We start from the raw sequence: 27714 nt of genomic DNA on the forward strand, positions 1-27714 counted from the left end.
TGTTATGAAATAAAAGAAACATTAATCTGAGAAGAATCCAGTAGTCTTTTGGCGCGGCTGTGAAACCCATTCTCTACTACTCTCTGTTATCTGCCTCATGGGGACCGCTGCCGGGACTTGGTGTTACATGCTGCTATAGGTGTTGTGACTGTCACAACCCGAATTGGTGAGTAGGATTATTCTTTGCTTCACCCTATATATATTGGGGTAAGACCCTATTGCGCTTTCTTTTTCCACAGTTTTCACTCTACCCGGGTTGAAAGCCTACGATTTTAAGGGCAGGCAGAAACCAGCTCTAATTAAAAACGTCCCTTATTTTTTTAACATATATTCTATAACAGAAATGCAATTCCAATTTCAAATTTTCAATGTCTGCATATTATAGCATTTCAGAGTGCAGCTGCATTTTTTTTTTTTTTTTAGGGTGAGCCTTATATTAAAAAGTTTAGATGGCTTGCACCTGTTCACACTTGTCTCATAATATTGATGAGGTCAGTCTCAAAGTACCTTGTGGTCTAGGGAAGGGTGGGGCAGATGTCGCCATTGCAGTTGGTCTAAGGTGGAGAAGGAACTAATGTCAAAATACCACACAATCTGCAGCTGTAAAAAGTTAATCTCAGCATAAATGGTGGTCTAGGAAATAAAGGGTTAATATAAACTTTCCTGGAGCTTGAGCAGTAAGGGGTTGATTTCGGGGTCTAGTGTGTGAAAGAGTTAATCATACCTGGTGTACGGTGGTTCAGTGGTTAGCACTGTATGGTGGCTCAGTGGTTAGCACTACAGTCTTGCAGCGCTGGGGTCCTGGGTTGGAATCCCACCAAGGACAAGGTGTTTGTATGTCCTCCTCGTGTTTACGTGGGTTTCCTCAGGGTTCTCCGGTTTCCTCCCACACTCAAAAGACATAAGGGCGCTTTACACGCTGCGATGTCGCTAGCGTTCGCATCCGCCCCTTCGTTTGTGCATCACGGGCAAATTGCTGCCCATGGCGGACAAAATCGCTAGTACCCGTCACACATACTTACCTTCCTAATGACGTCGCTGTGGCTGCTGAACAGCCACTTTTCTAAGGGGGCGGTTCGTGAGACGTCACACGGCAGGCGTCCAATAGAAGCGGAGGGGCTGAGAGCAGCCGCATGAAAGTCACGCCCACCTCGTTGCCGGAGGACGCAGGTATGGTGTTGTTCGTCGTTCCTGGGGTGTCACACGTAGGGATATGTGCTGCCTCAGGAACGACGAACAGCCTGCGTCCAAATTCAGCAACGGGAAATGGACGACGTGTTAACAATGAATGATTTGGTGAGTATTTTGCATCGTTAGCGAGCGCTCGTATGTGTCACACCCAACGACGTTGCTAACGAGGCCTGATGTGTGTCACGAATACCGTGACCCCAACGACATCTCGTTAGCGATGTCGTTGCGTGTAAAGCGGCCTTTACAGATAGGGAATTTAGATTGTGAGCCCCAATGGTGACAGTGTTCCTGATGCGGAATATGTTAGCGCTATGTAAAAATAAAGATTTATTTTATTGTTTTTTGGTGTCTAGGGCATTACTCCCCCCTCAGGCTCCCTGTGGCATGGTGTCCCAGTGTATAGCATTGAGGCGCCGAGATCAAGATGGACTGGGTAAAGACGAGCAATTCTTGGGGTACATCTTTTTTAGAGTATTTATTGTGAAATACCGTAGTTAAATGCCAGATTCAGGGACGTTCACTATCTGTGCGATAAATAATACATCACATATAATGGACCAATTTCATTGTACAAAAAACTGATTGTAAAGACTTTATATACAGATTAAATAATAAATATAGATATTTATAAGACGTCTTCCAGGTCATCAAATTCTTGCTTCAGTAAGGTCATAATATTCTGAAAGAACAGAAAGTAGATGTGAGAGATACGTCCGTGGCCTGTGTCCCCCCCACAGTATACGTGTCCCTCATTTACCTGAAGCCGGAGGGATGTCTGCTCCTACCGTGTTGGTGGCACTCAGGGGTGGGGGTGGCGGCACTGCCCGTCTGTAAGGACATATTGTAATTTATTATATACCTGATACTGGATCAATTTTAGTGGGGATAATGTTTGGCAGATTTTTGTTTAGCCATACATTCTGGCCATTGATATAAATGTAACACAAAGGGAGACAATGCCCACCAGAGTAGCTCCTTCTCATAGATGAGGGTCCTGAGAGGAGGACCCCCATCTATGAAGTCTATATACTATACTTCAATGTAAAATATGAACAAGGGTTTAGATGCAAATTCTCAAAACTATTGCCAGTTCAAAAGTTCTTATTTTATTCCCACCGCTTCCCTGATTACTCTGGCTTTTCTCTAAAGTCCGTCATATGGTTCCGGAGATATGGGCCTTTTTATTTAATGCTAATGTCTATGCTCTTTACAAGGGGGCGTGGCTGACAATGTAGAGCGGCCTAAGCACATAAATCCTGTGAGCCACGCCCCCTTGGAACTATAAAAAATAGCGATAAGTAAAAAGAGCAATCTCTGTGGTCAAATTCTAAAATAAAATATCAGCGAGAGTAAAACAAGGGCAAAAACTGTCCACTGTTCACCTGCTGACTGGGCCTCATTCAGTTGTATACAAACACACAAAAGCATATACCATAGAATTCATGCCTTATCATACTAAGGCCTCGTTCATACGTCCGTATTTTGCATCAATATTTGGATGTCAAAGCCAGGAGTGGAATTTACTGAGAAAAACTAATAGGCCTAAGACACACGGCGAGAAAAACGGTGCGAGTGGAGTGTGATAAAACATCGCATTCCACTCGGACCAACATTAGCCTGTGTGTCAGCACCCATGAGCGATTATTTTCTCAGCCCTAATCGGACCGAGAAAACAATCGCAGCATGCTACGACTGTAATGCGATCATTGTTTCTCTCGCACCCATTGAAGTCAATGGGGCGAGAGAAAAATCGCACTGCACCGGTGTACCGCGAGTGCAGTGCGAGAATGGCAATAGCCGGCTACATAGGAGAGAAATCCCTCCCTTCCGCAGCGCCGGCCCGCCCCCCGCAGCTGAGGTCCGCTTGCACGATCGGACCTCAGTCGCAGGGACGCTCGCATGACACTCAGCTCTGCTGTGCTGCCAGCGTGAGCCGAGTGTCATGCGAGGGGATCGCAGTAATCCCCGTGTGGCCCCAGCCTAATTGATAGATTTACACTTGTCCTAGGTTTTGGCAAGTACTGATCTATTACTAATGTGTGAACAAGGCCCATCCTGCGATAAAAAGCCTCCTACATGTAGGGTTAGATTGGGTCACCCTGCAACAAAAGGATCCTTAAGTCAGCATTGGTGCTCTGTAGTAGGGACGTTGCTCCAAATAATAGCGCAAAATACCACGGCACTTACTTAGAAGGACTGCCATCGTATCTGTCCGTCCTAGTCCTTGATCAAGACCTATGTTGTATGGTTCTTAGTAGAAGCAGCCATTGTCTCTGCTATGAACCGGGGGCTTTACACGCTACGATATCGTTAATGTTTTATCGTCGGGGTCACGTTGTTAGTGACGCACATCCGGCGTCATTAACGATATCGCAGCGTATGATACTTACCAGCGACCTTAAGCGACCTCAAAAATGGTGAAAATCATTCACCATGGAGAGGTCATCCCAAAACCAAAAATCGGTCATGGTTGATTATCGATGTGGTTCGTCGCTCCTGCGGCAGCACACATCGCTGTGTGTGACACCGCAGGAGCGAGGAACGTCTCCTTACCTGCCGCCGGCCGCAATGCGGAGTGAAGGAGGTGGGCGGGATGTTACGTCCCGCTCATCTCCGCCCCTCCACTTTGATTGGCCGGCCGCTTAGTGATGCCGCGGTGACGTCGCTCTGATGCCGAACGTCCCTCCCCCTTGAGGGAGGGATTGTTCGTCAGTCACAGCGACGCCGCCGACCAGGTAAGTGCGTGTGACGCTGGCGTAGCGCTAATGTTCGCTGCGGCAGTGATCACACGAAATCGCATGCACGACGGGGGCGGGTGCTTTTGCGTACGATATCGCTAGCAATTGCTAGCAATATCGTAGCGTGTAAAGCCCGCTTTAAGCGGGCTTTACACGCTACGACATCGCTCACGTGATCTCGTTGGGGTCACGGAATTTGGGACGCACATCCGGTCGCTTTAGCGATGCCGTTGCGTGTGACACCTATGAGCGATTTTGCATCGGCGCAAAAACGTGCAAAATCACTCATCGGTGACATGGGGGTCCATTCTCAAATATCGTTACTGCAGCAGTAACGAAGTTGTTCCTTGTTCCTGCGGCAGCACACATCGCTCCGTGTGACACCGCAGGAACGAGGAAGCTCTCCTTACCTGCCTCCCGGCCGCTATGCGAAAGGAAGGAGGTGGGCGGGATGTTATGTCCCGCTCAGCTCCGCCCCTCCGCTGCTATTGGGCGGCGGTTCAGTGACGCTGCTGTGACGCTGAACGAACCGCCCACTTAGAAAGGAGGCGGTTCACCGGTCACAGCGACGTCGCAGGGAAGGTAAGTCCGTGTGACGGGTCCGGGCGATGTTGTGCGACACGGGCAGCGATTGGCCTGTGTCGCACAACCGATGGGGGCGGGTACCCACACTAGCGATATCGGGACCGATATCGCAGTGTGTAAAGCAGCCTTTAGGCCATGACATGATCACGATTATAATTGATGGCCGTCCTTTCTATTTCCACATGCTGACTTTTAAAAAAACTTAAAGCGCATATTTAAAGAGGTTGTCCCCTACTTTTACATTGATAATCCTTAGGATAGATCATCAATTGTCTGATCGCCTGAGGTCCGACACCCACTCCCCCACCTTTCAGCTGTTCTCGGTGCTGACAGCGGTCAGAAATGCTCAGTTTTGGAGCTGTGCCGTCTTCTGATAGTGGCTGCATCCACGTACTGCACATCTGCTTCCTATTAGTTTGAATGGTAGACGGATGTGTAGTACCCAGAAGACGGGGCAGCCCCAGAACTGAGTATTTCAGGCTGCAGCGGTGGCACTGACAACAGCTGATCAGCGACCGTGTGGGGTGTCGGACCCTGGCCAATCAGACATTGATGACCTAAGGATAGGCCATCAATGTTAAAGTAGTGGACAACCTCTTTAAGTGAATACCATGGTATTTTGCACTACCATTAATAACATGAGTATCTTCCTTCGTGACAGAGGGACCTCTGGCCCATATTGACTGCTACCTTTATGACCCATATAATTACACTTCTAACCTCAAGTAACATCATCAAGTCCTAAAGTGTTTGTCCATCTTTGGAGACCATTTTTTTCACTTAAATGCATGTATTTGGTGCTAAAAATCATGTTTGCATTCGGGATCCATTACATATTTTGCCCGTTTTGCTTTACAAGCTCTTTAATTCCCCACACATTAAACTTTAATGTGGTCTGTGGTCATACATCATCTGAGAGGAGCTCAGAAAAAGACAGACTACAAGTTTCCCATCATTGCGGGCTGGCTGATAGCTGCTCAGTTAACTCATTCTGCAGTCAGTAATAGACAGTGTAACATACTGAGGTTGTAGAAAGCAAACAGCAAAATTTTTACTGAAATCCAATAGCAACTATTTTTTTTCTTTAAACCAAATTAAATTAATGTAAGTAACAAATAAATAGTCCTCAACAGTGGACAGCCCCTGAAAGTATGGCATTTGTGACTATGATGAGAATTACACACTGCGTTATGAGCTACCGGTAGTGATGACCTTGTGTGCTAACATCGTCCATTCTCAACAAGCAAAGCTGCAATGTAAAGCAGGTATTCAGGTATGATTGACAGCTGACAGGCCTTTATTTCAATCATTTACAACCAATTAGTTTCTCACAGGTCTGTGTTGCGTAGGGGTGAAGCCGGGTGCGTGTCTTGATTGATGTGTCTCACGGTTGGCTCACGGTGAGGCACAGGTGCCATGGGAGGTAGGGTGGGATAAGCTGGGTACGTCGGATAACTGGCTGGATAGGATTCATAGTGATGGTGGTACACCATAGGTTCCTCATCTTCTACTTGTACTGGCAGAATACTTGGCTACAAGAAAGAGAAGATTATGCCTGATATATTCCTAAAACAAGCTTTTCTTTTCCTGTACAGTTTCAGATCTGCTGCATGTCAATTCTTTCAGCATTTTACAGAGATTTTCATTCATTCTAATGAATGGACAAAAAAAAAAAAAAAAGCATAAACCCTTCATCAAAAACGCATGCAAATACACAGCGTTTTTCCTGCCAAGAGACACGTCTATGATGGAAAAATGTCTGTAGCAAATTACGTGTGCACATACCATTGTGCTCCAGAGCTGCACTCAGTATTCTGCTGGTGGAGTCAGTTTACATACATTGCATTACTTCTTTTGTATTGATCCTCACTTTCATTCTATATTATACTCCAGAGCTGCAATCTCTATTCTGCTATGGAGTCCCTGTCTACATACATTATATTATTTATCCTATGCTGATCCTGCATTATATTTTGTATTATACTCCAGCACTGCAATCACTATTCTGCTGGTGAAGTCCCTGTCTACATACATTATATTATTTATCCTATTCTGATCCTGCATTATATTTTGTATTATACTCCAGCACTGCAATCTCTATTCTGCTGGTGAAGTCCCTGTCTACATACATTATATTATTTATCTTATGCTGATCCTGCATTGTGTTTTGTATTATACTCCAGAGCTGCACTCACTATTCTGCTGGTGGAGTCCCTGTCTACATACATTATATTATTTATCCTATTCTGATCCTGCATTATATTTTGTATTATACTCCAGCACTGCAATCACTATTCTGCTGGTGAAGTCCCTGTCTACATACATTATATTATTTATCTTATGCTGATCCTGCATTGTGTTTTGTATTATACTCCAGAGCTGCACTCACTATTCTGCTGGTGGAGTCCCTGTCTACATACATTATATTATTTATCCTATGCTGATCCTGCATTATATTTTGTATTATACTCAAGAGCTGCAATCAATATTCTGCTAGTGGAGTCCCCGTGTACATACATATTATTTATCTTATGCTGATCCTGCATTATATTTTGTATTATACTCCAGAGCTGCAATCTCTATTCTGCTGGTGGAGTCCCTGTCTACATACATTATATTATTTATCTTATGCTGATCCTGCATTGTGTTTTGTATTATACTCCAGAGCTGCACTCACTATTCTGCTGGTGGAGTCCCTGTCTACATACATTATATTATTTATCCTATGCTGATCCTGCATTATATTTTGTATTATACTCCAGCACTGCAATCACTATTCTGCTGGTGAAGTCCCTGTCTACATACATTATATTATTTATCTTATGCTGATCCTGCATTGTGTTTTGTATTATACTCCAGAGCTGCACTCACTATTCTGCTGGTGGAGTCCCTGTCTACATACATTATATTATTTATCCTATTCTGATCCTGCATTATATTTTGTAGCAAATTACGTGTGCACATACCATTGTGCTCCAGAGCTGCACTCAGCATTCTGCTGGTGGAGTCAGTTTACATACATTGCATTACTTATTTTGTATTGATCCTCACTTTCATTCTATATTATACTCCAGAGCTGCAATCTCTATTCTGCTATGGAGTCCCTGTCTACATACATTATATTATTTATCCTATGCTGATCCTGCATTATATTTTGTATTATACTCCAGCACTGCAATCACTATTCTGCTGGTGAAGTCCCTGTCTACATACATTATATTATTTATCCTATTCTGATCCTGCATTATATTTTGTATTATACTCCAGCACTGCAATCACTATTCTGCTGGTGAAGTCCCTGTCTACATACATTATATTATTTATCCTATTCTGATCCTGCATTATATTTTGTATTATACTCCAGCACTGCAATCTCTATTCTGCTGGTGAAGTCCCTGTCTACATACATTATATTATTTATCTTATGCTGATCCTGCATTGTGTTTTATATTATACTCCAGAGCTGCACTCACTATTCTGCTGGTGGAGTCCCTGTCTACATACATTATATTATTTATCCTATGCTGATCCTGCATTATATTTTGTATTATACTCAAGAGCTGCAATCAATATTCTGCTAGTGGAGTCCCCGTGTACATACATATTATTTATCTTATGCTGATCCTGCATTATATTTTGTATTATACTCCAGAGCTGCAATCTCTATTCTGCTGGTGGAGTCCCTGTCTATATACATTATATTATTTATCTTATGCTGATCCTGCATTGTGTTTTGTATTATACTCCAGAGCTGCACTCACTATTCTGCTGGTGGAGTCCCTGTCTACATACATTATATTATTTATCCTATGCTGATCCTGCATTATATTTTGTATTATACTCCAGCACTGCAATCACTATTCTGCTGGTGAAGTCCCTGTCTACATACATTATATTATTTATCCTATTCTGATCCTGCATTATATTTTGTATTATACTCCAGCACTGCAATCACTATTCTGCTGGTGAAGTCCCTGTCTACATACATTATATTATTTATCTTATGCTGATCCTGCATTGTGTTTTGTATTATACTCCAGAGCTGCACTCACTATTCTGCTGGTGGAGTCCCTGTCTACATACATTATATTATTTATCCTATGCTGATCCTGCATTATATTTTGTATTATACTCAAGAGCTGCAATCAATATTCTGCTGGTGGAGTCCCTGTCTACATACATTATATTATTTATCTTATGCTGATCCTGCATTGTGTTTTGTATTATACTCAAGAGCTGCAATCAATATTCTGCTAGTGGAGTCCCCGTGTACATACATATTATTTATCTTATGCTGATCCTGCATTATATTTTGTATTATACTCCAGAGCTGCAATCTCTATTCTGCTGGTGGAGTCCCTGTCTACATACATTATATTATTTATCTTATGCTGATCCTGCATTGTGTTTTGTATTATACTCCAGAGCTGCACTCACTATTCTGCTGGTGGAGTCCCTGTCTACATACATTATATTATTTATTCTATGCTGATCCTGCATTATATTTTGTATTATACTCAAGAGCTGCAATCACTATTCTGCTAGTGGAGTCCCCGTGTACATACATATTATTTATCTTATGCTGATCCTGCATTATATTTTGTATTATACTCCAGAGCTGCAATCTCTATTCTGCTGGTGGAGTCCCTGTCTACATACATTATATTATTTATCTTATGCTGATCCTGCATTGTGTTTTGTATTATACTCCAGAGCTGCACTCACTATTCTGCTGGTGGAGTCCTTGTGAACATACATTATATTATTTATCTTATGCTGATCCTGCATTATATTTTGTATTATACTCCAGAGCTGCAATCTCTATTCTGCTGGTGAAGTCCCTGTCTACATACATTATATTATTTATCCTATGCTGAGCCTGCATTATATTTTGTATTATTCTCCAGCACTGCAAACACTATTCTGCTAGTGGAGTCCCCGTGTACATACATATTATTTATCTTATGCTGATCCTGCATTATATTTTGTATTATACTCCAGAGCTGCAATCTCTATTCTGCTGGTGGAGTCCCTGTCTACATACATTATATTATTTATCTTATGCTGATCCTGCATTGTGTTTTGTATTATACTCCAGAGCTGCACTCACTATTCTGCTGGTGGAGTCCTTGTGAACATACATTATATTATTTATCTTATGCTGATCCTGCATAATATTTTGTATTATACTCCAGAGCTGCAATCTCTATTCTGCTGGTGGAGTCCCTGTCTACATACATTATATAATTTATCCTATACTAATCCTACATTATTTTCTGTATAATACTCCAGAGCTGCACTCACAATTCTGCTGGTGGAGACAATTTGCAATTACGGTACATTTCATATCTTGTAGCGATCTCAAGAAGCATCCTGTATTTTACTCCAGAGTAGCATTCACAACTCTGCAGGTTTCAGACCTCAGATCTCTTATCTGTTAGCTCACTATACAGAATGTAGTCTGCTGACTTGCATCATAATGTGACTGAGTTGCAGGAACTGTACACTAATGTAGGAAATACTAACTGTCCCACTGAATTAGGAGAGCTCACCTAAGCTTTTATCTCACATCAAGCTTGTTAACTGCTTGCAATAACATAATCAGAACCAGCCTGTATTATACACCTGAACTGCATTAATAATTCTATCATTTGTCAATGGAGCCAGTCAACAAATGCGCTAACAAGTACACTTAAAGAAGCGCTCACATTAAAGTTTTTATGCTCTTAAAAGGACTCTGTCAGCAGGTTTTTGCTACGCCATCTGAGAGCAGCATAATTTAGAGACAGAGATCCTGATTACAGCGATGTGTCACTTACTGAGCTGTTTGCTGTCATTTTTTATAAAATCACGGTTTTCTCAGCTGCAGATCTAGCAGCTGTACAGAGCTCATGAACTTTGCTGGACACCAAGGAGTCTTCTAATAATAATCTACTGCTGATTTTTATCATAACTACACTAAGCAGCCCAGTAAGTGAAACAGCGTTGGAATCAGGATCGCTGCCTCTACATTATACTGCTCTCAGATTAGATGGCAAAAACCTGGTGACAGATTCCTTTTAATATATTTCAGTCATCATATTATATAGCACTGTGTAATTACAATTGCTCATTTTGATCTTCTACCCAGTTAATTCTTCTCTTTTCTCTGCCCCTTGTAGAAACAGGAAAGTTCTTTTTCTTGCGTGACTCATCCCCCTTTTCATCTGCTGACCCAGCTGTTCTCTCCTTCCAACCATTGACTTGCAGTGATAACTCATGCAGGGAAAAGAGACTTCCTGTTTCAACATAGAGCTCAGATGGATTCAGCTAGTCTGCTTTTAATTATGTAATATCATAGACCTAATGGAAAAGAGAAGAGTTAAGTGTATAGAACAGCAAAATGAGCAATTGTAAGTACACAATGCTATATAAAATGATGACTTAAATATATTAAGAAAATACAAATTTTGCTGGGAGTGCTTCTTTAAAATCTTAGCTGAACTTCAGTATTACAGGGGGAAGTTAGAGAAAGCAGGGCATGCTACAGAGTTTCAGTTCCAGTCCAGATACATTTTGAATGCAGATCTGCAGTATAATACATGGTGAACAACAAATTAATAGAATGTTATTTGCAAAGTTATTCTCTTTTTATGTGTTTTAATTGTGTAGATAAACCATATAAGGTTTCTGAAGTTTTATGTGCACTCCATGGGTATGTGCACATGACATCTTTTTCAGGTGGATCTTGTTCCAAAAACTGCATGGAAAGAGCTAATTAAATGCTCAAAAGAATGGACATATACCATACATTTATTTATATATATATATATATATATATATATATATATATATATATATATATATATATATATATATATTAGTTCAGGTTTCCAAAGACATGAGGAGGTCTATTCTTCATTCTTCAGACATTTTCCTATCTGAAGACGCTCTATTTAAAATAGATGTATAGAAAGATGCATTTTGCCACCATTTTTGCTTTAAAAAACCTATAACTGTAAATGTCAAAAAAGCGCTCAGGAGATGTAAAAATAACTAGAGAAAACACAAAACGCTAAAGTAAATGCTTTTGTGATAAAATGCTGGCCTTTCCTGAAGCATCTTCATCTTGAAAAATCTGGTGGGTTCACCCTCCTGAAAAAGAAGTCGTATGATCATACTCTTTGTATTAAGTATACTGGGGTCTCACATCTGCCTGGATTCCATAGGAGCTGCAGTGCCTAAATGTTCTAGAGCCATTCATTTCTATCTATATATATAATTGCCTTATTCTGTCTGTCTGTCTGTCTGTCTGTCTGTCTGTCTGTCATGCTCCAAAATTGTGTCCTTACGGTGACACAAAGCTGATTGGCCGCTGGGCTCGCCATGGCCCCGCCCCCCCACACCGATTGGCCGCTCGCCCAGGCTGCGCCCCCACACGGATTGGCCAGCCGCTCGCCCAGGCTCCGCCCCCCCCACAGATTGGCCTCTCGCCCCGGCACCCTGCAGGCATTGGCAATTCGGCCACACCACGCCCCGCCCCCCTCACGCAATGCACGCTAGCTCTGGCCCCGCCCCCTCCCTCCCCCCGCGCATTCCCCGAACTGACACGGCTGTCACGGAGGTGAGTACTGTACTGATCCTGGGGAAGGGGAGGCTGATGCTGAGGGAGGCTGGAAAGAGAGAGGCTGATGTTGGGGGAGGCTGGAAGGAGAGAGGCTGAGGCTGGGACGAGAGAGGCTGATGCTGGGGAAGGCTGATGCTGAGGGAGGCTGGGAGGGGAAAGCTGATGCTGGGGAAGGCTGGGAGGACGGAGGCTGGGAGGAGAGAGGCTGATCCTGGGGAAGGCTGGAAGGAGAGAGGCTGATGCTGGGGACAGAGAGGAGAGGCTGATGCTGGGAGGAGAGAGGCTGATCTGGGATGAGAGAGGCTGATGCTGGGGGAGGCTGGGAGGGGGAGGCTGATGCTGGGGGAGGCTGGGACGAGGGAGGCTGATGCTGGTGGAGGCTGATGCTTGGGGAGGCTGATGCTGGGAGAGGCTGGAAGGAGAGAGGCTAATGCTGGTTGAGGCTGATGCTTGGGGAGGCTGATGCTGGGGGAGACTGGGAGGGGAAGGCTGATGCTGAGGGAGGCTGGGAGGGGGAGGCTGGGAGGAAGGAGGCTGGGAGGAGAGAGGCTGATCCTGGGGAAGGCTGGGAACGGGAGGCTGATGCTGAGGGAGGCTGGAAGGAGAGAGGCTGATGCTGGTGGAGGCTGATGCTGGTGGAGGCTGATGCTTGGGGAGGCTGATGCTGGGGGAGACTGGGAGCGGAAGGCTGATGCTGAGGGAGGCTGGGAGGGGGAGGCTGGGAGGAAGGAGGCTGGGAGGAGAGAGGCTGATCCTGGGGAAGGCTGGGAAGGGGAGGCTGATGCTGAGGGAGGCTGGAAGGAGAGAGGCTGATGCTGGGGGAGGCTGGAAGGAGAGAGGCTGATGCTGGGGAAGGCTGATGCTGAGGGAGGCTGGGAGGGGAAAGCTGATGCTGGGGAAGGCTGGGAGGACGGAGGCTGGGAGGAGAGAGGCTGATCCTGGGGAAGGCTGGGAGAGGGAGGCTGATGCTGGAGGAGGCTGGAAGGAGAGAGGCTGATGCTGGCGGAGGCTGATGCTGGGGGAGGCTGGAAGGAGAGAGGCTGATGCTGGTGGAGGCTGATGCTTGGGGAGGCTGGGAGAGGGAGGCTGATGTTGAGGGAGGCTGGGAGGAGGGAGGCTGGGAGAGGTAGGTTGAGAGAAGAGAGGCTGATGCGCACACACACACACACACACACACACACACACACACACACGCGCGCACTGCACAACACACCACACACACACACACACTGGGAACCACAAACAACTGCCCTACACAGACACCTACACACACAGACAACGCTGCACACACACAACACTCAACACACAAACACCGTGGCACACACAAATATACGCACATACCGCACAACACACACATTGCACAAAACATACCTCCCCCAAAACACACCACACACACACAAACCGCGCAACACACACACAACGCTACAGACACACAGCGCTCCACAAACAACGCAACACACGCAACACACATACAACACCGCTCTCACCCCCCGTCACACCCAGACAACACCCAGAACATGTACAGCGCCTACACAAACACTTGGTAACTACACACAACAACATCTCTATATATATATATATATATATATATAAAACAAAAATCATACATGAACTACACAATACGTAAATTCTAGAATACCCGATGCGTAGAATCGGGCCACCTTCTAGTATTATTATATTTGTACAGGTGAATGCTGTGTGACAATAAATCTTTCACAGCAACCCAACTTTCCTAGGGTTCTGAAAGGAAAATCTGCTTGGATAGGTGGTGACACATCCTCCACTACTGATAACACTTACCACGGGGGCTGGTGGTGTAGAGCCATACCCAAAACTGGAAAGAGCAGACATTGTCATGTTGTTCATTATGACTTGATGCATTTGGGCATTTTGGATCATCATCAGCTCTATCAAATCTGAAAGCAAAAAATACCCAAATATGGAGACAGACGTTTCTAGAAGAATGCTACATATATAAGCAGTCATATAGGTGCTGGGTGTGCTTTTTCCACTTCCTCAGGGGCGTGTACCTCTGCAGGGCTCCTCCTCCACTTCAGTGTTCCTCAAGGGTGTAAACCAAAATATTACAGAACAGAGGATCAGAGTGGAAAGGTCTCAGTTTTCCTGTCACAGGATCAGGGGTCATAATTAAAAGAGAATGGGTGCAGTGCCCTTCATAGATTTATGTAATATAGTGTAATAGCCGAAGTCAATAAGAAACATTGTATGGCATATGAGGAGGAGAAGGAACAGCTCTCACCTTCTTTAGCCCGACCATATCGGATGGGATGAGACAGAGGAGGGGTGAAATCTGCCGGAAGTTGTTGGATGATAGTCGGCTGTTGAGACACCTGATGAATAGAAACAAAGGCACATTCTGAATAATCCCCATAATATACATCTTAGGCCTGTTTCACACGTCAGTGATTCTGGTACGTTTGTGCTTTTTTTTATACGTACCAGACTCACTGACATGCGCAGACCCATTATAATGAATGGGTCTGCTCACACGTCAGTGATTTTTCACTGAACGTGTCTCCGTGCAGCGTACCCGCGTGTCCGTGATTGCCGCACGGAGACATGTCCGTTTTTTTCTGGCATCACTGATGTCCCACGGACCACGCAGTGGTGCGATCCGTGAGACACGTGCCAGAAAAAAACGTGCTTTTAAAATAAAAATCATTTTTACTCACCCGGCTCCAGCGACGCTCTCTGCAGCCCATTCTCCCTGCTGCTTCTGAGCCGGCTCATTACTGTCGCGCATATTCATGATGCACGACACAGCCGACCCGGAAGCAGCTGCTGCGGGGGTCAGCGCCGGCCGGATGCTGCACCGCGGGAGCGATCAGCACCATGGACAGCGGGAGCGGGCGCAGGTGAGTTAATCTCTAAGTGCAATCACGGGCCACGGAGAACGGAGCCCGGATTGCACTTAGACAACCCACGTGTGCCATGAATCACGGCACACGCAGGGACATGTGCGTGTTTTACACGCCAGTGAAAAACGTCAGTGTTTTTCACTGATGTGTGAAACGGGCCTTACATTGATGATAACTATGGACGAGCTTTGGGATAAATTAAAAATAGAAATACAATAAAATGAAAAGTGAGATCATCTCAATCGGGTGACATTTCTCGGCACTCTGAGGTAATAATAAAGGCTCGTTCCCAACTCTTAGGCTAGTTTCACACTTGCGTTGGGTTGAATCCGCTGGGTCCGTTGCTGCGTCGTTTTGACGCATCCGTTATTTTTGTGTTTTCAACGGATGCAACGGGTCCGTTATTTCACAGGAATCCGTTAGCTGATTCCTGTGAAATAACGGACCCGTTGCATCCGTTTGGTGTCCGTTAGGCGTCCGTCTAACGGAATGCGTCAGCTCCGGTTTTTTTTTTTTCCCATTTTTTTAATTCTGGGCATGCTCAGTAGAAATTAGCGGAATCCAGCGGCGGATTCCGTTGTAAAGCACTTTGCAACAGAATCCGCCACCATAGGGATCCATTCTAACTATTGATGGATGTAACGGAATCCACCACTCGGCGTCATTTTAACGCAAGCAATTAATGTTACATGCTGCGTTGCTTCCGCTTGGCGGAAGCAACGCAGCGTCGGCCAGCGGAAGTAAAGCAGGTACTTTTGGCACAATCCGTCATCCATACAAGTCTATGGGAAATAGCGGAATCTGTTAACGGATTCTGCTGTTTTCCAAAACGGCGGATTGCGACTGAAGGAAAACAACGCAAGTGTGAAAGTAGCCTTACATACAACGGAGCACTCAGGTTGGCCGAGCTCTCCTGTCTTCTCTATAGGAGAGCCACTGACAGACTCCTCATACAGCAGCTTATCTTGTGATGTAAAAAAAGAATCAGCAGTCACAAATCCGACATTATAGATTCTTCTCTATTGCCCATATCATCCGTGGGGAGAGAATCTGTATGGTCAATAAAGGGAATCCGTCATAAAGCTTTTACTATGTAATCTGACAGCAGCGTGATATAGGGGCAGCAACCCTGATTCCAGCAACTTGTAATTTACTAACCTCTGGGTTGCTGTTTCAATAAAATCAGTGTTTTATTTTTAGCAGGGTATATTAACACTACAGGACAAGGTACCTTGTACCCCCTGGTTCATCCATGACCCCAGCACTGATGACCACCTGTTTGTCAATTTACAGTATACTTAGAAAGCTGCTAATCATTGGTGTTGGTGGAGTTACGCATGTCTCAGTATTGCTAGAGCTGCAGCAGAGAAAATTGTGATTACATTACATTTGCTGCACCCAGTAAACTAAGTAATACATCGCTGGAATCAGGGTCTCTGTCCCTATATCAAGCTGCTGTCAAATTTCATAGCAAAATTCTGCTGACAGGTTCCCTTTAAATATTAGCCTGTCTGACTATACCGCCGATATCCTGGTGTTCTGCTGTTGTTAGACTAAGGCGGGCTTTGCACACTAAGACATCGCAGGCCGATGCTGCGATGCCGAGTGCGATAGTGCCCGCCCCCGTCGCAGCAGCGATATGTGGTGATAGCTGGCGTAGCGAAAGTTATCGCTACGCCAGCTTCACACACACACTCACCTGCCGTACGACGTCCCTGTGGCCGGCGACCCGCCTCCTTGTTAAGGGGGCGGGTCGTGCGGCGTCACTGCGACGTCACACGGCAGGCGGCCAATCAGAGCGGAGGGGCGGAGATGAGCAGGATGTAAACATCCTGCCCACCTCCTTCCTTCCGCATATCCTACGGAAGCCGCAGTGAGGCCGGTAGGAGACGTTCCTCGCTCCTGCGGCTTCACACACAGCGATGTGTGCTGCCGCAGGAGCGAGGAACAACATCGGACCATTGCGTCAGCGTAATTATGGATTACGCCGACGCTATACCGATGATACGATTACGACGCTTTTGCGCTCGTTAATCGTATCATCCAGTCTTTACACACTGCGATGTCGCATGCGATGCCGGAAGTGCGTCATTTTCAATTTGACCCCACCGACATCGCACCTGCGATGTCGCAGTGTGCAAAGTGCCCCTTAGGTCTCATTCAGACATTCTTGATGACACACTGATAGTAAATACAGACACACGGACCGTACACTGATGACACTGATAGTAAATACAGACACACGGACCGTACACTGATGACACTGATAGTAAATACAGACACACGGACCGTACACTGATGACACACTGATAGTAGATACAGACACACGGACCGTACACTGATGACACACTGATAGTAGATACAGACACACGGACCGTACACTGATGACACACTGATAGTAGATACAGACACACGGACCGTACACTGATGACACTGATAGTAGATACAGACACACGGACCGTACACTGATGACACACTGATAGTAGATACAGACACACGGACTGTACACTGATGACACACTGATAGTAAATACAGACACACGGACCGTACACTGATGACACGCTGATAGTAAATACAGACACACGGACCGTACACTGATGACACTGATAGTAAATACAGACACACAGACCATACACTGATGACACACTGATGGTAAATACAGACACACGGACCGTACACTGATAACACTGATAGTAAATACAGACACACGGACCGTACACTAATGACACACTGCTAGTAAATACAGATACACGGACCGTACACTGATGGCACACTGATAGTAAATACAGACACACGGACCGTACACTGATGACACCCTGATGGTAAGAATGGACGCACGGACCGCACACTGAGGACACACTGATAGTAAATACAGTCACACGGACTGTACACTGATGACACACTGATGGTAAATACAGACACACGGACCGTACACTGATGACACACTGATAGTAAATACAGTCACACGGACCGTACACTAATGACACACTGATAGTAAATACAGACACACGGACCGTACACTGATGACACACTGATGGTAAATACAGACACACGGACCGTACACTCTGATGACACACTGATAGTAAATACAGACACACGGACCGTACACTGATGACAAACTGATGGTAAATACAGATACACGGACCGTACATTGATGACACACTGATAGTAAATACAGACACACGGACCGTACACTAATGACACACTGATAGTAAATACAGAGACACGGACCGTACACTGATGACACACTGATAGTAAATACAGACACACGGACCGTACACTGATGACACCCTGATGGTAAGAATGGACGCATGGACCGCACACTGAGGACACACTGATAGTAAATACAGTCACACGGATCGTACACTGATGACACACTGATGGTAAATACAGACACACGGACCGTACACTGATGACACACTGATGGTAAATAGAGACACACGGACCGTACACTGATGACACACTGATAGTAAATACAGACACACGGACCGTACACTAATGACACACTGATAGTAAATACAGACACACGGACCGTACACTGATGACACCCTGATGGTAAGAATGGACGCACGGACCGCACACTGAGGACACACTGATAGTAAATACAGTCACACGGATCGTACACTGATGACACACTGCTGGTAAATACAGACACACGGACCGTACACTGATGACACACTGATGGTAAATACAGACACACGGACCGTACACTCATGACACACCGATGGTAAATACAGACACACGGACCGTACACTGATGACACACTGATGGTAAATACAGTCACACGGACCGTACACTGATGACACACTGATGAAAAATACAGACACACGGACCGTACACTGATGACACACTGATAGTTTATACAGACACACGGGCCGTACACTGATGACACTGATAGTAAATACAGACACACGGACCGTACACTCATGACACACCGATGGTAAATACAGACACACGGACTGTACACTGATGACACACTGATGGTAAATACAGACACACGGACCGTACACTCATGACACACCGATGGTAAATACAGACACACGGACCGTACACTGATGACACACTGATAGTAAATACAGACACACGGACCGTACACTGATGACACACTGATAGTAAATACAGTCACACGGACCGTACACTGATGACACACTGATGAAAAATACAGACACACGGACCGTACACTGATGACACTGATAGTAAATACAGACACACGGACCGTACACTGATGACACTGATAGTAAATACAGACACACGGACCGTACACTGATGACACTGATAGTAAATACAGACACACGGACCGTACACTGATGACACACTGATGGTAAATACAGACACACGGACTGTACACTGATGACACACTGATGGTAAATACAGACACACGGACCGTACACTGATGACACTGATAGTAAATACAGTCACATGGACCGTACACTGATGACACACTGATGAAAAATACAGACACACGGACCGTACACTGATGACACTGATAGTAAATACAGACACACGGACCGTACACTGATGACACTGATAGTAAATACAGACACACGGACCGTACACTGATGACACACTGATGGTAAATACAGACACACGGACCGTACACTGATGACACTGATAGTAAATACAGACACACGGACCGTACACTGATGACACACTGATGGTAAATACAGACACACGGACTGTACACTGATGACACACTGATGGTAAATACAGACACACGGACTGTACACTGATGACACACTGATGGTAAATACAGTCACACGGACCATACACTGATAGTAAATACAGACACACGGACCGTACACTGATGACACACTGATGGTAAATACAGACACACGGACCGTACACTGATGACACACTGATGGTAAATACAGTCACACGGACCGTACACTGATGACACACTGATGAAAAATACAGACACACGGACCGTACACTGATGACACTGATAGTAAATACAGACACACGGACCGTACACTGATGACACACTGATGGTAAATACAGACACACGGACCGTACACTGATGACACTGATAGTAAATACAGACACACGGACCGTACACTGATGACACACTGATGGTAAATACAGACACACGGACTGTACACTGATGACACACTGATGGTAAATACAGTCACACGGACCATACACTGATAGTAAATACAGACACACGGACCGTACACTGATGACACACTGATGGTAAATACAGACACACGGACCGTACACTGATGACACACTGATAGTAAATACAGTCACACGGATCGTACACTGATGACACACTGATGGTAAATACAGACACACGGACCGTACACTGATGACACACTGATGGTAAATACAGTCACACGGACCGTACACTGATGACACACTGATGGTAAATACAGACACACGGACCGTACACTGATGACACACTGATGGTAAATACAGACACACGGACCGTACACTCATGACACACCGATGGTAAATACAGACACACGGACCGTACACTGATGACACACTGATGGTAAATACAGTCACACGGACCGTACACTGATGACACACTGATGAAAAATACAGACACACGGACCGTACACTGATGACACACTGATAGTTTATACAGACACACGGGCCGTACACTGATGACACTGATAGTAAATACAGACACACGGACCGTACACTGATGACACACTGATGGTAAATACAGACACACGGACCGTACACTGATGACACTGATAGTAAATACAGACACACGGACCGTACACTGATGACACACTGATGGTAAATACAGACACACGGACTGTACACTGATGACACACTGATAGTAAATACAGACACACGGACCGTACACTGATGACACACTGATGGTAAATACAGACACACGGACCGTACACTGATGACACTGATAGTAAATACAGACACACGGACCGTACACTGATGACACACTGATGGTAAATACAGACACACGGACTGTACACTGATGACACACTGATGGTAAATACAGTCACACGGACCATACACTGATAGTAAATACAGACACACGGACCGTACACTGATGACACACTGATGGTAAATACAGACACACGGACCGTACACTGATGACACACTGATAGTAAATACAGTCACACGGATCGTACACTGATGACACACTGATGGTAAATACAGACACACGGACCGTACACTGATGACACACTGATGGTAAATACAGTCACACGGACCGTACACTGATGACACACTGATGGTAAATACAGACACATGGACCGTACACTGATGACACACTGATGGTAAATACAGACACACGGACCGTACACTCATGACACACCGATGGTAAATACAGACACACGGACCGTACACTGATGACACACTGATGGTAAATACAGTCACACGGACCGTACACTGATGACACACTGATGAAAAATACAGACACACGGACCGTACACTGATGACACACTGATAGTTTATACAGACACACGGGCCGTACACTGATGACACTGATAGTAAATACAGACACACGGACCGTACACTGATGACACACTGATGGTAAATACAGACACACGGACCGTACACTGATGACACTGATAGTAAATACAGACACACGGACCGTACACTGATGACACACTGATGGTAAATACAGACACACGGACTGTACACTGATGACACACTGATGGTAAATACAGTCACACGGACCATACACTGATAGTAAATACAGACACACGGACCGTACACTGATGACACACTGATGGTAAATACAGACACACGGACCGTACACTGATGACACACTGATGGTAAATACAGTCACACGGACCGTACACTGATGACACACTGATAGTAAATACAGACACACGGACCGTACACTGATTACACACTGATGGTAAATACAGACACACGGACCGTACACTGATGACACACTGATAGTAAATACAGTCACACGGACCGTACACTGATGACACACTGATAGTAAATACAGACACACGGACCGTACACTGATTACACACTGATGGTAAATACAGACACACGGACCGTACACTGATGACACACTGATGGTAAGAATGGACGCACGGACCGCACACTGAGGACACACTGATCCAAAGCACTGATGACGGCGGTACAATTTTTTCGCATACACGTCTAAACATTGACTTGTGAATGATGCCTAATTTGTATGGAGAGAAATATCCTCGGAAAGCTTCAAGCACTCATGTCTTTATATTAGTCCATGGAGATGAGATTTGCTGAAAGATTCGCCTGTGGAAAAAGCACTTAGAAGAGTTGTATAATTTTAGCAAGGTGTATACTGTCTTGTATAGTAATCCAAAACGAAAAATTATTCCATTCTGAATAATTAAAAACATTTTCTTTATTTAGTTCTCTTTAAAAACCATAGCAGGAAAAAAATCAAGATGGGATAGCTAAGCCCAGCACATGTTAACAAGTCTTTTATGCGTTTGTCGCGGGCGGGGAGGGAGCCATCGCTGCTGCGCTCTCGCTGGCGCTCGGGTCCGGCGCTGCTGCTTGGTGGCTCGAGCGGTGGGCCGGATCCGGGGACTCGAGCGGCGCTCCTCGCCCGTGAGTGAATGGGGTGGTTTGGTTTGGGGATTTGGTCCGTGACGCCACCCACGGGTTGTGGTGAGGTTGGACACCACCGCTGCTGTTGACGGGGATCCCAGGAGCAATGGCAGGGAGCAGCTGGGATGTTGTTTCCCCCTCCGTGGGTAGGGGTTGGTGGTCCCGGGGCCTGGTGAGGTGACGGGGAAGCAGGGTTCGCAAGGTGCAGGGGGCGCTTGGACTGCGCGGCGCGGTGCCGGATGGCACGGTAGTACTCACTCAGCCACAAATGGATGCAAGTCTCTGGTAAAACAAACGGCTGGATGGACGGGTCCCGCAGCCGGCTGCTGTGGTTTTCTCCTGGACAGTTGGTGGTGGCTGCCTTTCCCTGCACCTTTTGTGTATCTTCAGTCCCGATGGCTTCCCACAAGTAACCCGTTCCCCAGCGTGGATATGCGCTGGAGGAGCCCTTTTGCCCGCAGGCTCTGGCCCTGGGAACTCTAGCTGTGGCGGTAGCTGTATTTCCCTTCTGCTGTTTGGATGGTTGCCTTCAATCGGGTCTTGGCTGTTTGGAAACCCCTGAGGTTCTGGTCACTAACGGATTTGACCTGTTCAATGGCGACCCCTAGCCTGGTCGGTGTCCGCAGGCTCTGCCGCATTGATCTGCCTCTCCTGCAGACGGCCACCACCGTCTGCCAACTTTGCTCTCGGTGCCCGGGCCACGTACCCGGACACGGTCAGTTCTCTCCTCTCTTGCCACTTCACTCCTTACTCCTTCACTTCCCTAAATTGATCTGCTTTCCTTTTCCCGCCTCCAGGACTGTGAACTCCTCAGTGGGTGGGGCCAACCGCCTGGCTCCACCCCACCTGGTGTGGACATCAGCCCCTGGAGGAAGGCAACAAGGATTTGTGTCTGACTGATGTGCCTATCTCGGGGTGGGGGGTGTTGTGTTGTAGTACCTGTGACGACTCGGCTAGTCCAGGGCGCCACACGTTTCACCCATGTGCTGGGCTTATTCATAAATAATTATGAATAAGCCCAGCACAGCACATGGGTGAAACGCATAAAAGACTTGTTAACATGTGCTGGGCTTAGCTATCCCATCTTGATTTTTTCCTGCTATAGTTTTTAAAGAGAACTAAAAATTAAATAAAGAATTTTTTCTTCATTTTTCAGCAGACGTGCTGGAATAATTTTTCGTTGGATCACATGCTTGCTTGAGCATTTTCCAAGCACCTTCCCTGATGACTGCATCTGCTTAATGAATTTCTACAAGGGTGAGCTGAGTAATTTATTTTTTTGTCTTGTATAGTGTGTATTCCATTTATAAGATTGATAGGTCCCTGCTATATGACTAGGATAGTGACCCTATTGTTATTCGATGGTGCAGGCAGTACTGAGGAACATAGTGTTAAAGTGCATTTACCCCGAAACATCACCGTGAATGAGCGTGCCTAGGAACACTTGTTTCATTATAGTGTTGTAGTGTAAACAGGCTGTCGATCACCTGAAATGATAACGTAAAATGTTCTTTTGTGCTGCAAGAATGCTCATCACTCTGAGCAGCGCATTGTCCTATGTAAACAGGACCTGTGCTGCCAAGAAGATTGGCAGCCTAAGAGCTGATTCTTTCTTTAACTGGCCTATCCCTTAACCTCACTGTCCTAACTATCCCATGTTGTCCCTTCCATGCACTCAATAGCACTTGTACAGATTCTGTCTGGTGACGGATTCACACGTTTTACTTGATTGCCCCCATTTATTATACTGATGGGTATCTCACCCCTATTTGCTCATAGATTGTAGCTTGCGAGCAGGGCCATCACCTCTCTTGGCATCTGTTGAACTATGTGTTACTCTGTAAGTCTTAAATTATCTGTACATGTCCCCTCTGAATTGTAAAATGTTGTGGAATATGTTGGCGCCATAGAAATAAAAATTATTATCATTCAGAGCGGTCAGCCTGTGTAAACAGGATACTAAATATCTGGAGATCAGCAAATAAGCAGCTGATCAACAGGTGTTAAGTGTCCCAGACTATACATCTTGCATAACAGTGTCTAAACCATTGGCAACAAAAGTGAGTACATCCCTAAGTGAAAATGCCCAAATTGTGCCCAATTAGCCCTTTTCCCTACCCGGTGTCATGTGACGCATTAGTGTTACAAAGTCTCAGGTGTGAATGGGGAGCAGATGTGTTTATATTTGGTATTATCGCTCTCATACTCTCACATACTGGTCACTGGAAGGTCAACATGGCACCTCATTGCAAAGATTTCTCTGAGTATCTGAATAAAAGAGTTGTTGTTCTACATTAAGATGGCCGAGGCTATAAGAAGATTGCCAGCACCGTGAAACCGAGCTGCGGCATGGTGGCCAAGACCACACAACAGTTTCACAAGACAGGACCCACAGGCCCACAAGACAGGCCTCGCCAAGGTCGACCAAAGTAGTTGAGTGCATGTGCTCAACGTCCTATCCAGAGGTTGTCTCTTCAAAATAGATAAATAAGTGATGCCAGCATTACTGCAGAGGTTAAAGGGGTGAGGGGGTCAGCCTGTCAATGCTCAGACCATATGCCCCACACTGCATCAAATGTTTCTGCATGGCTGTCATCCCAGAAGGAAGCCTCTTCTAAAGATGATGCACAAGAAAGCCCACAAACAGTTTGCTGAAGACAATCAGACTAAGAAGATGGATTACTGGAACCATGACCTGTAGTGTGATGAGACCAAGATAAACGTATTTGGTTCAGATGGTGTCATGTGTGTGTGGTGGTAACCAGGTGAGAAGTACAAAGACAAGTGTGTCTTGCCTAAAGTAAAGCATGGTGGTGGGAGTGTCATGGTTTGGAGCTGTATGAGTGCAGCTGGCTGATGGGAGCTACAGACATTAAGGGAACCATGAGACCTATACTGAGATATACTAAAGCACAGCATGATCCACTCCCTGTGGAAACTGAGCCGCAGAGCAGCATTACAACATGATAATGACCCCAACTTAGCACACCTCCAAGATGACCACTGCCTTGGTAAAGTAACTGAGGGTAAAGTTGCTGGGCTGACCAAGCATGTCTCCAGACCTAAACCCTATTGAGCCTTTGTGGAGCATCCTCAATCGGACGTTGGAGGAGTGCAAGGTCTCTAACATCTACCAGGTCCATGATAGTGTCACGGAGGATTGCAACTGGATCCAGTGGCTCCTGTGAAGCTCTAGTGAACTCCATGCCCAAGAGAGTTAAGGCAGTGTTTCAAAATAATCTTGGCCACACAAAATATTCACACTTTGAGCTGTACTAACATTTGTTGCCAGCATTTTAGACATTAATGGCTGTATGTTGAGTTATTTAGAAGGCACAAGAAATTTACCCTGTTATACAAGCTGTACACTGACTACTTTACATTGTATCAAAGTGTAAGATCATCAGTGTTGTCCCATGAAAAGATAAAAAATTTACAAAAATGTGTGGAGTGTACTCCCTTTTGTGATATACTGTATATGCTCATATCTTCAATCACCCACCTCTCCAGCACTGCTGCTCTGGTGGTCCAAGCCGGGATCTGCCAAGCTACTGATTGATGCGACCACCATAGCCAATCACCGGCCACAGGAAAATAGATATTGGCAGGAATCACAAGAACAGGGGTGATGGAGCAGCTGGAAATTGAACAGGCTACATTTTAACAAATCATGGAAAAAAACTCGTATATGCTGCAACTCAATGTCCAAGCCCTGGCCCTCACAAGAGTCAGAATAAGGCTATGTCCGCACTTTCCGTTTTTACCTGCGTTTCAGGTGCTTTTTAGGTCCGTTTTGAACTGCAGCGTTTTCATGCCAAAAGGCAAAAACTATGGAAAATGGGGATTTCTAGTGCGCACTTTGCGTTTACAAACGCAGCATTTAATTTGCATAATTTGGGGCAAAACCTCAGCGTTCAAAGAAGCAGCATGTAATTGTTTTTGACATTTGGGCTGCGTTTTGCTAACATTGAAGTCAATGAGAAGTATCAAAAAGCAAGAAACATCAAAATTCCAGCGTTTTACATGCTTTTTAGCTGCAGAAACAATGCGTTTTCGACTACATAAACGCATGCTTTTCTGACTTCAAAATAATGGAATGATATGTCCCTTTACACACACACACATAGTCCGACAATTAAAATAAAGAAAATGATTTATTTATTGTTAATATTGTCAAAAATAGTATAAAACCGCTATAATTTCATTAAATATAACTATTTTCTTTAAGATTTAAATAATTATATCTCTTTTCTTTTTTTTCCCCTTTTTTCATAGTGTTTTTATGTTAAAACTTTATTTTGTTGTGTCTTTGTGTTCAAAACGCATCTGACTTTAGGCAATGAAAAAGCAAGTAAAAAGCGCTAAAAACGCAGCTAAAACGCGGTAAATACTCACGCGTATTTACCGCGTTCTGATGGTCAAACGCACTTTGGCAAAAGCAATTTCTGACAAAGGATGCGTTTAGAACTGCAACTAGGACGACGCAAAGTGCGCACATAGCCTTAGGGCCTTAATGTAGACCAGACGATGCCTGGACAATCAGAAGGAAGAAACAACCTGGAGCCTGGCTGCCCTCGTGCATGCTCAGGCAATGCTGGCACAAAGTATGAACAGCTTCACACTGAAAGAGGGGTAAATAATAACGATGCAGTACTAAGGTGGTGTACAGAGCAAAAAAAATCAAAATAGTGCTCCTTAGTGGTGCCAGCATAAGTTAGAGAACTGCGTCTTGAGCCAACAGAGAGTTGGAACCATAAGCAGATACACAGAAAAAGGTGGAAGTGACAACCCCAGACCTGTAGAGGAGTAGTCCCAATCTCATGTTACCTCTCCAATCCCGTATAAAGCCCCCAGATGTAGCTTGTAGGGTTGAAGAGGTATCAGAAGCACTGAGGTCCTTTTACCTTAGTCGTCCAAAGGCCCCCGGCCACATAAAAATACCTAGTAATATAGGTGGCACACTGCAGGTTGGGGACAACTGAGGACTTTACCAAACATTTCCATGAAAAGCCTTAAATAGCATGGTGATCCTGGGCTCTGGACTTACCGCAGGAGGGATGATCTGTACTCGTGGGTTGGTGTAGTACGGGCTATCCGCAGGCCATGTCTGAAACATTGTGACCAGAGCGGCAACCCACCGAGGTACAGGGCTAGGAGCGGAGAGTCAGTGCTGTGCTGTCACAGG

At 45.3% G+C, this 27714-nt stretch overlaps 1 protein-coding gene across 2 annotated transcripts; it reads right to left on the reverse strand.

The window, feature by feature from the left end:
• Nucleotides 1–1684: 1684 nt before the first annotated feature.
• Nucleotides 1685–27714, reverse strand: LOC142310254 (proline-rich protein 29-like). Of its 2 annotated transcripts, none has more exons than XM_075347747.1 (6): nucleotides 27577–27714; nucleotides 14381–14471; nucleotides 13921–14036; nucleotides 5847–6046; nucleotides 1949–2019; nucleotides 1685–1870 (listed from the first exon to the last, which is right to left on the reverse strand). In XM_075347747.1, exons 1-6 carry the CDS (start codon nucleotides 27643–27645, stop codon nucleotides 1839–1841), a joined length of 579 nt encoding a protein of 192 aa, XP_075203862.1. In that variant the 5' UTR covers nucleotides 27646–27714; the 3' UTR covers nucleotides 1685–1838. The 2 variants fall into 2 exon arrangements, with proteins under 2 accessions (XP_075203862.1, XP_075203863.1); XM_075347748.1 differs by lacking the exon at nucleotides 27577–27714 and adding an exon at nucleotides 26032–26130.

Source organism: Anomaloglossus baeobatrachus, chromosome 5 (genome assembly GCF_048569485.1).
Source record: "Anomaloglossus baeobatrachus isolate aAnoBae1 chromosome 5, aAnoBae1.hap1, whole genome shotgun sequence".
In the NCBI taxonomy this organism is placed as follows: Eukaryota; Metazoa; Chordata; class Amphibia; order Anura; family Aromobatidae; genus Anomaloglossus; species Anomaloglossus baeobatrachus.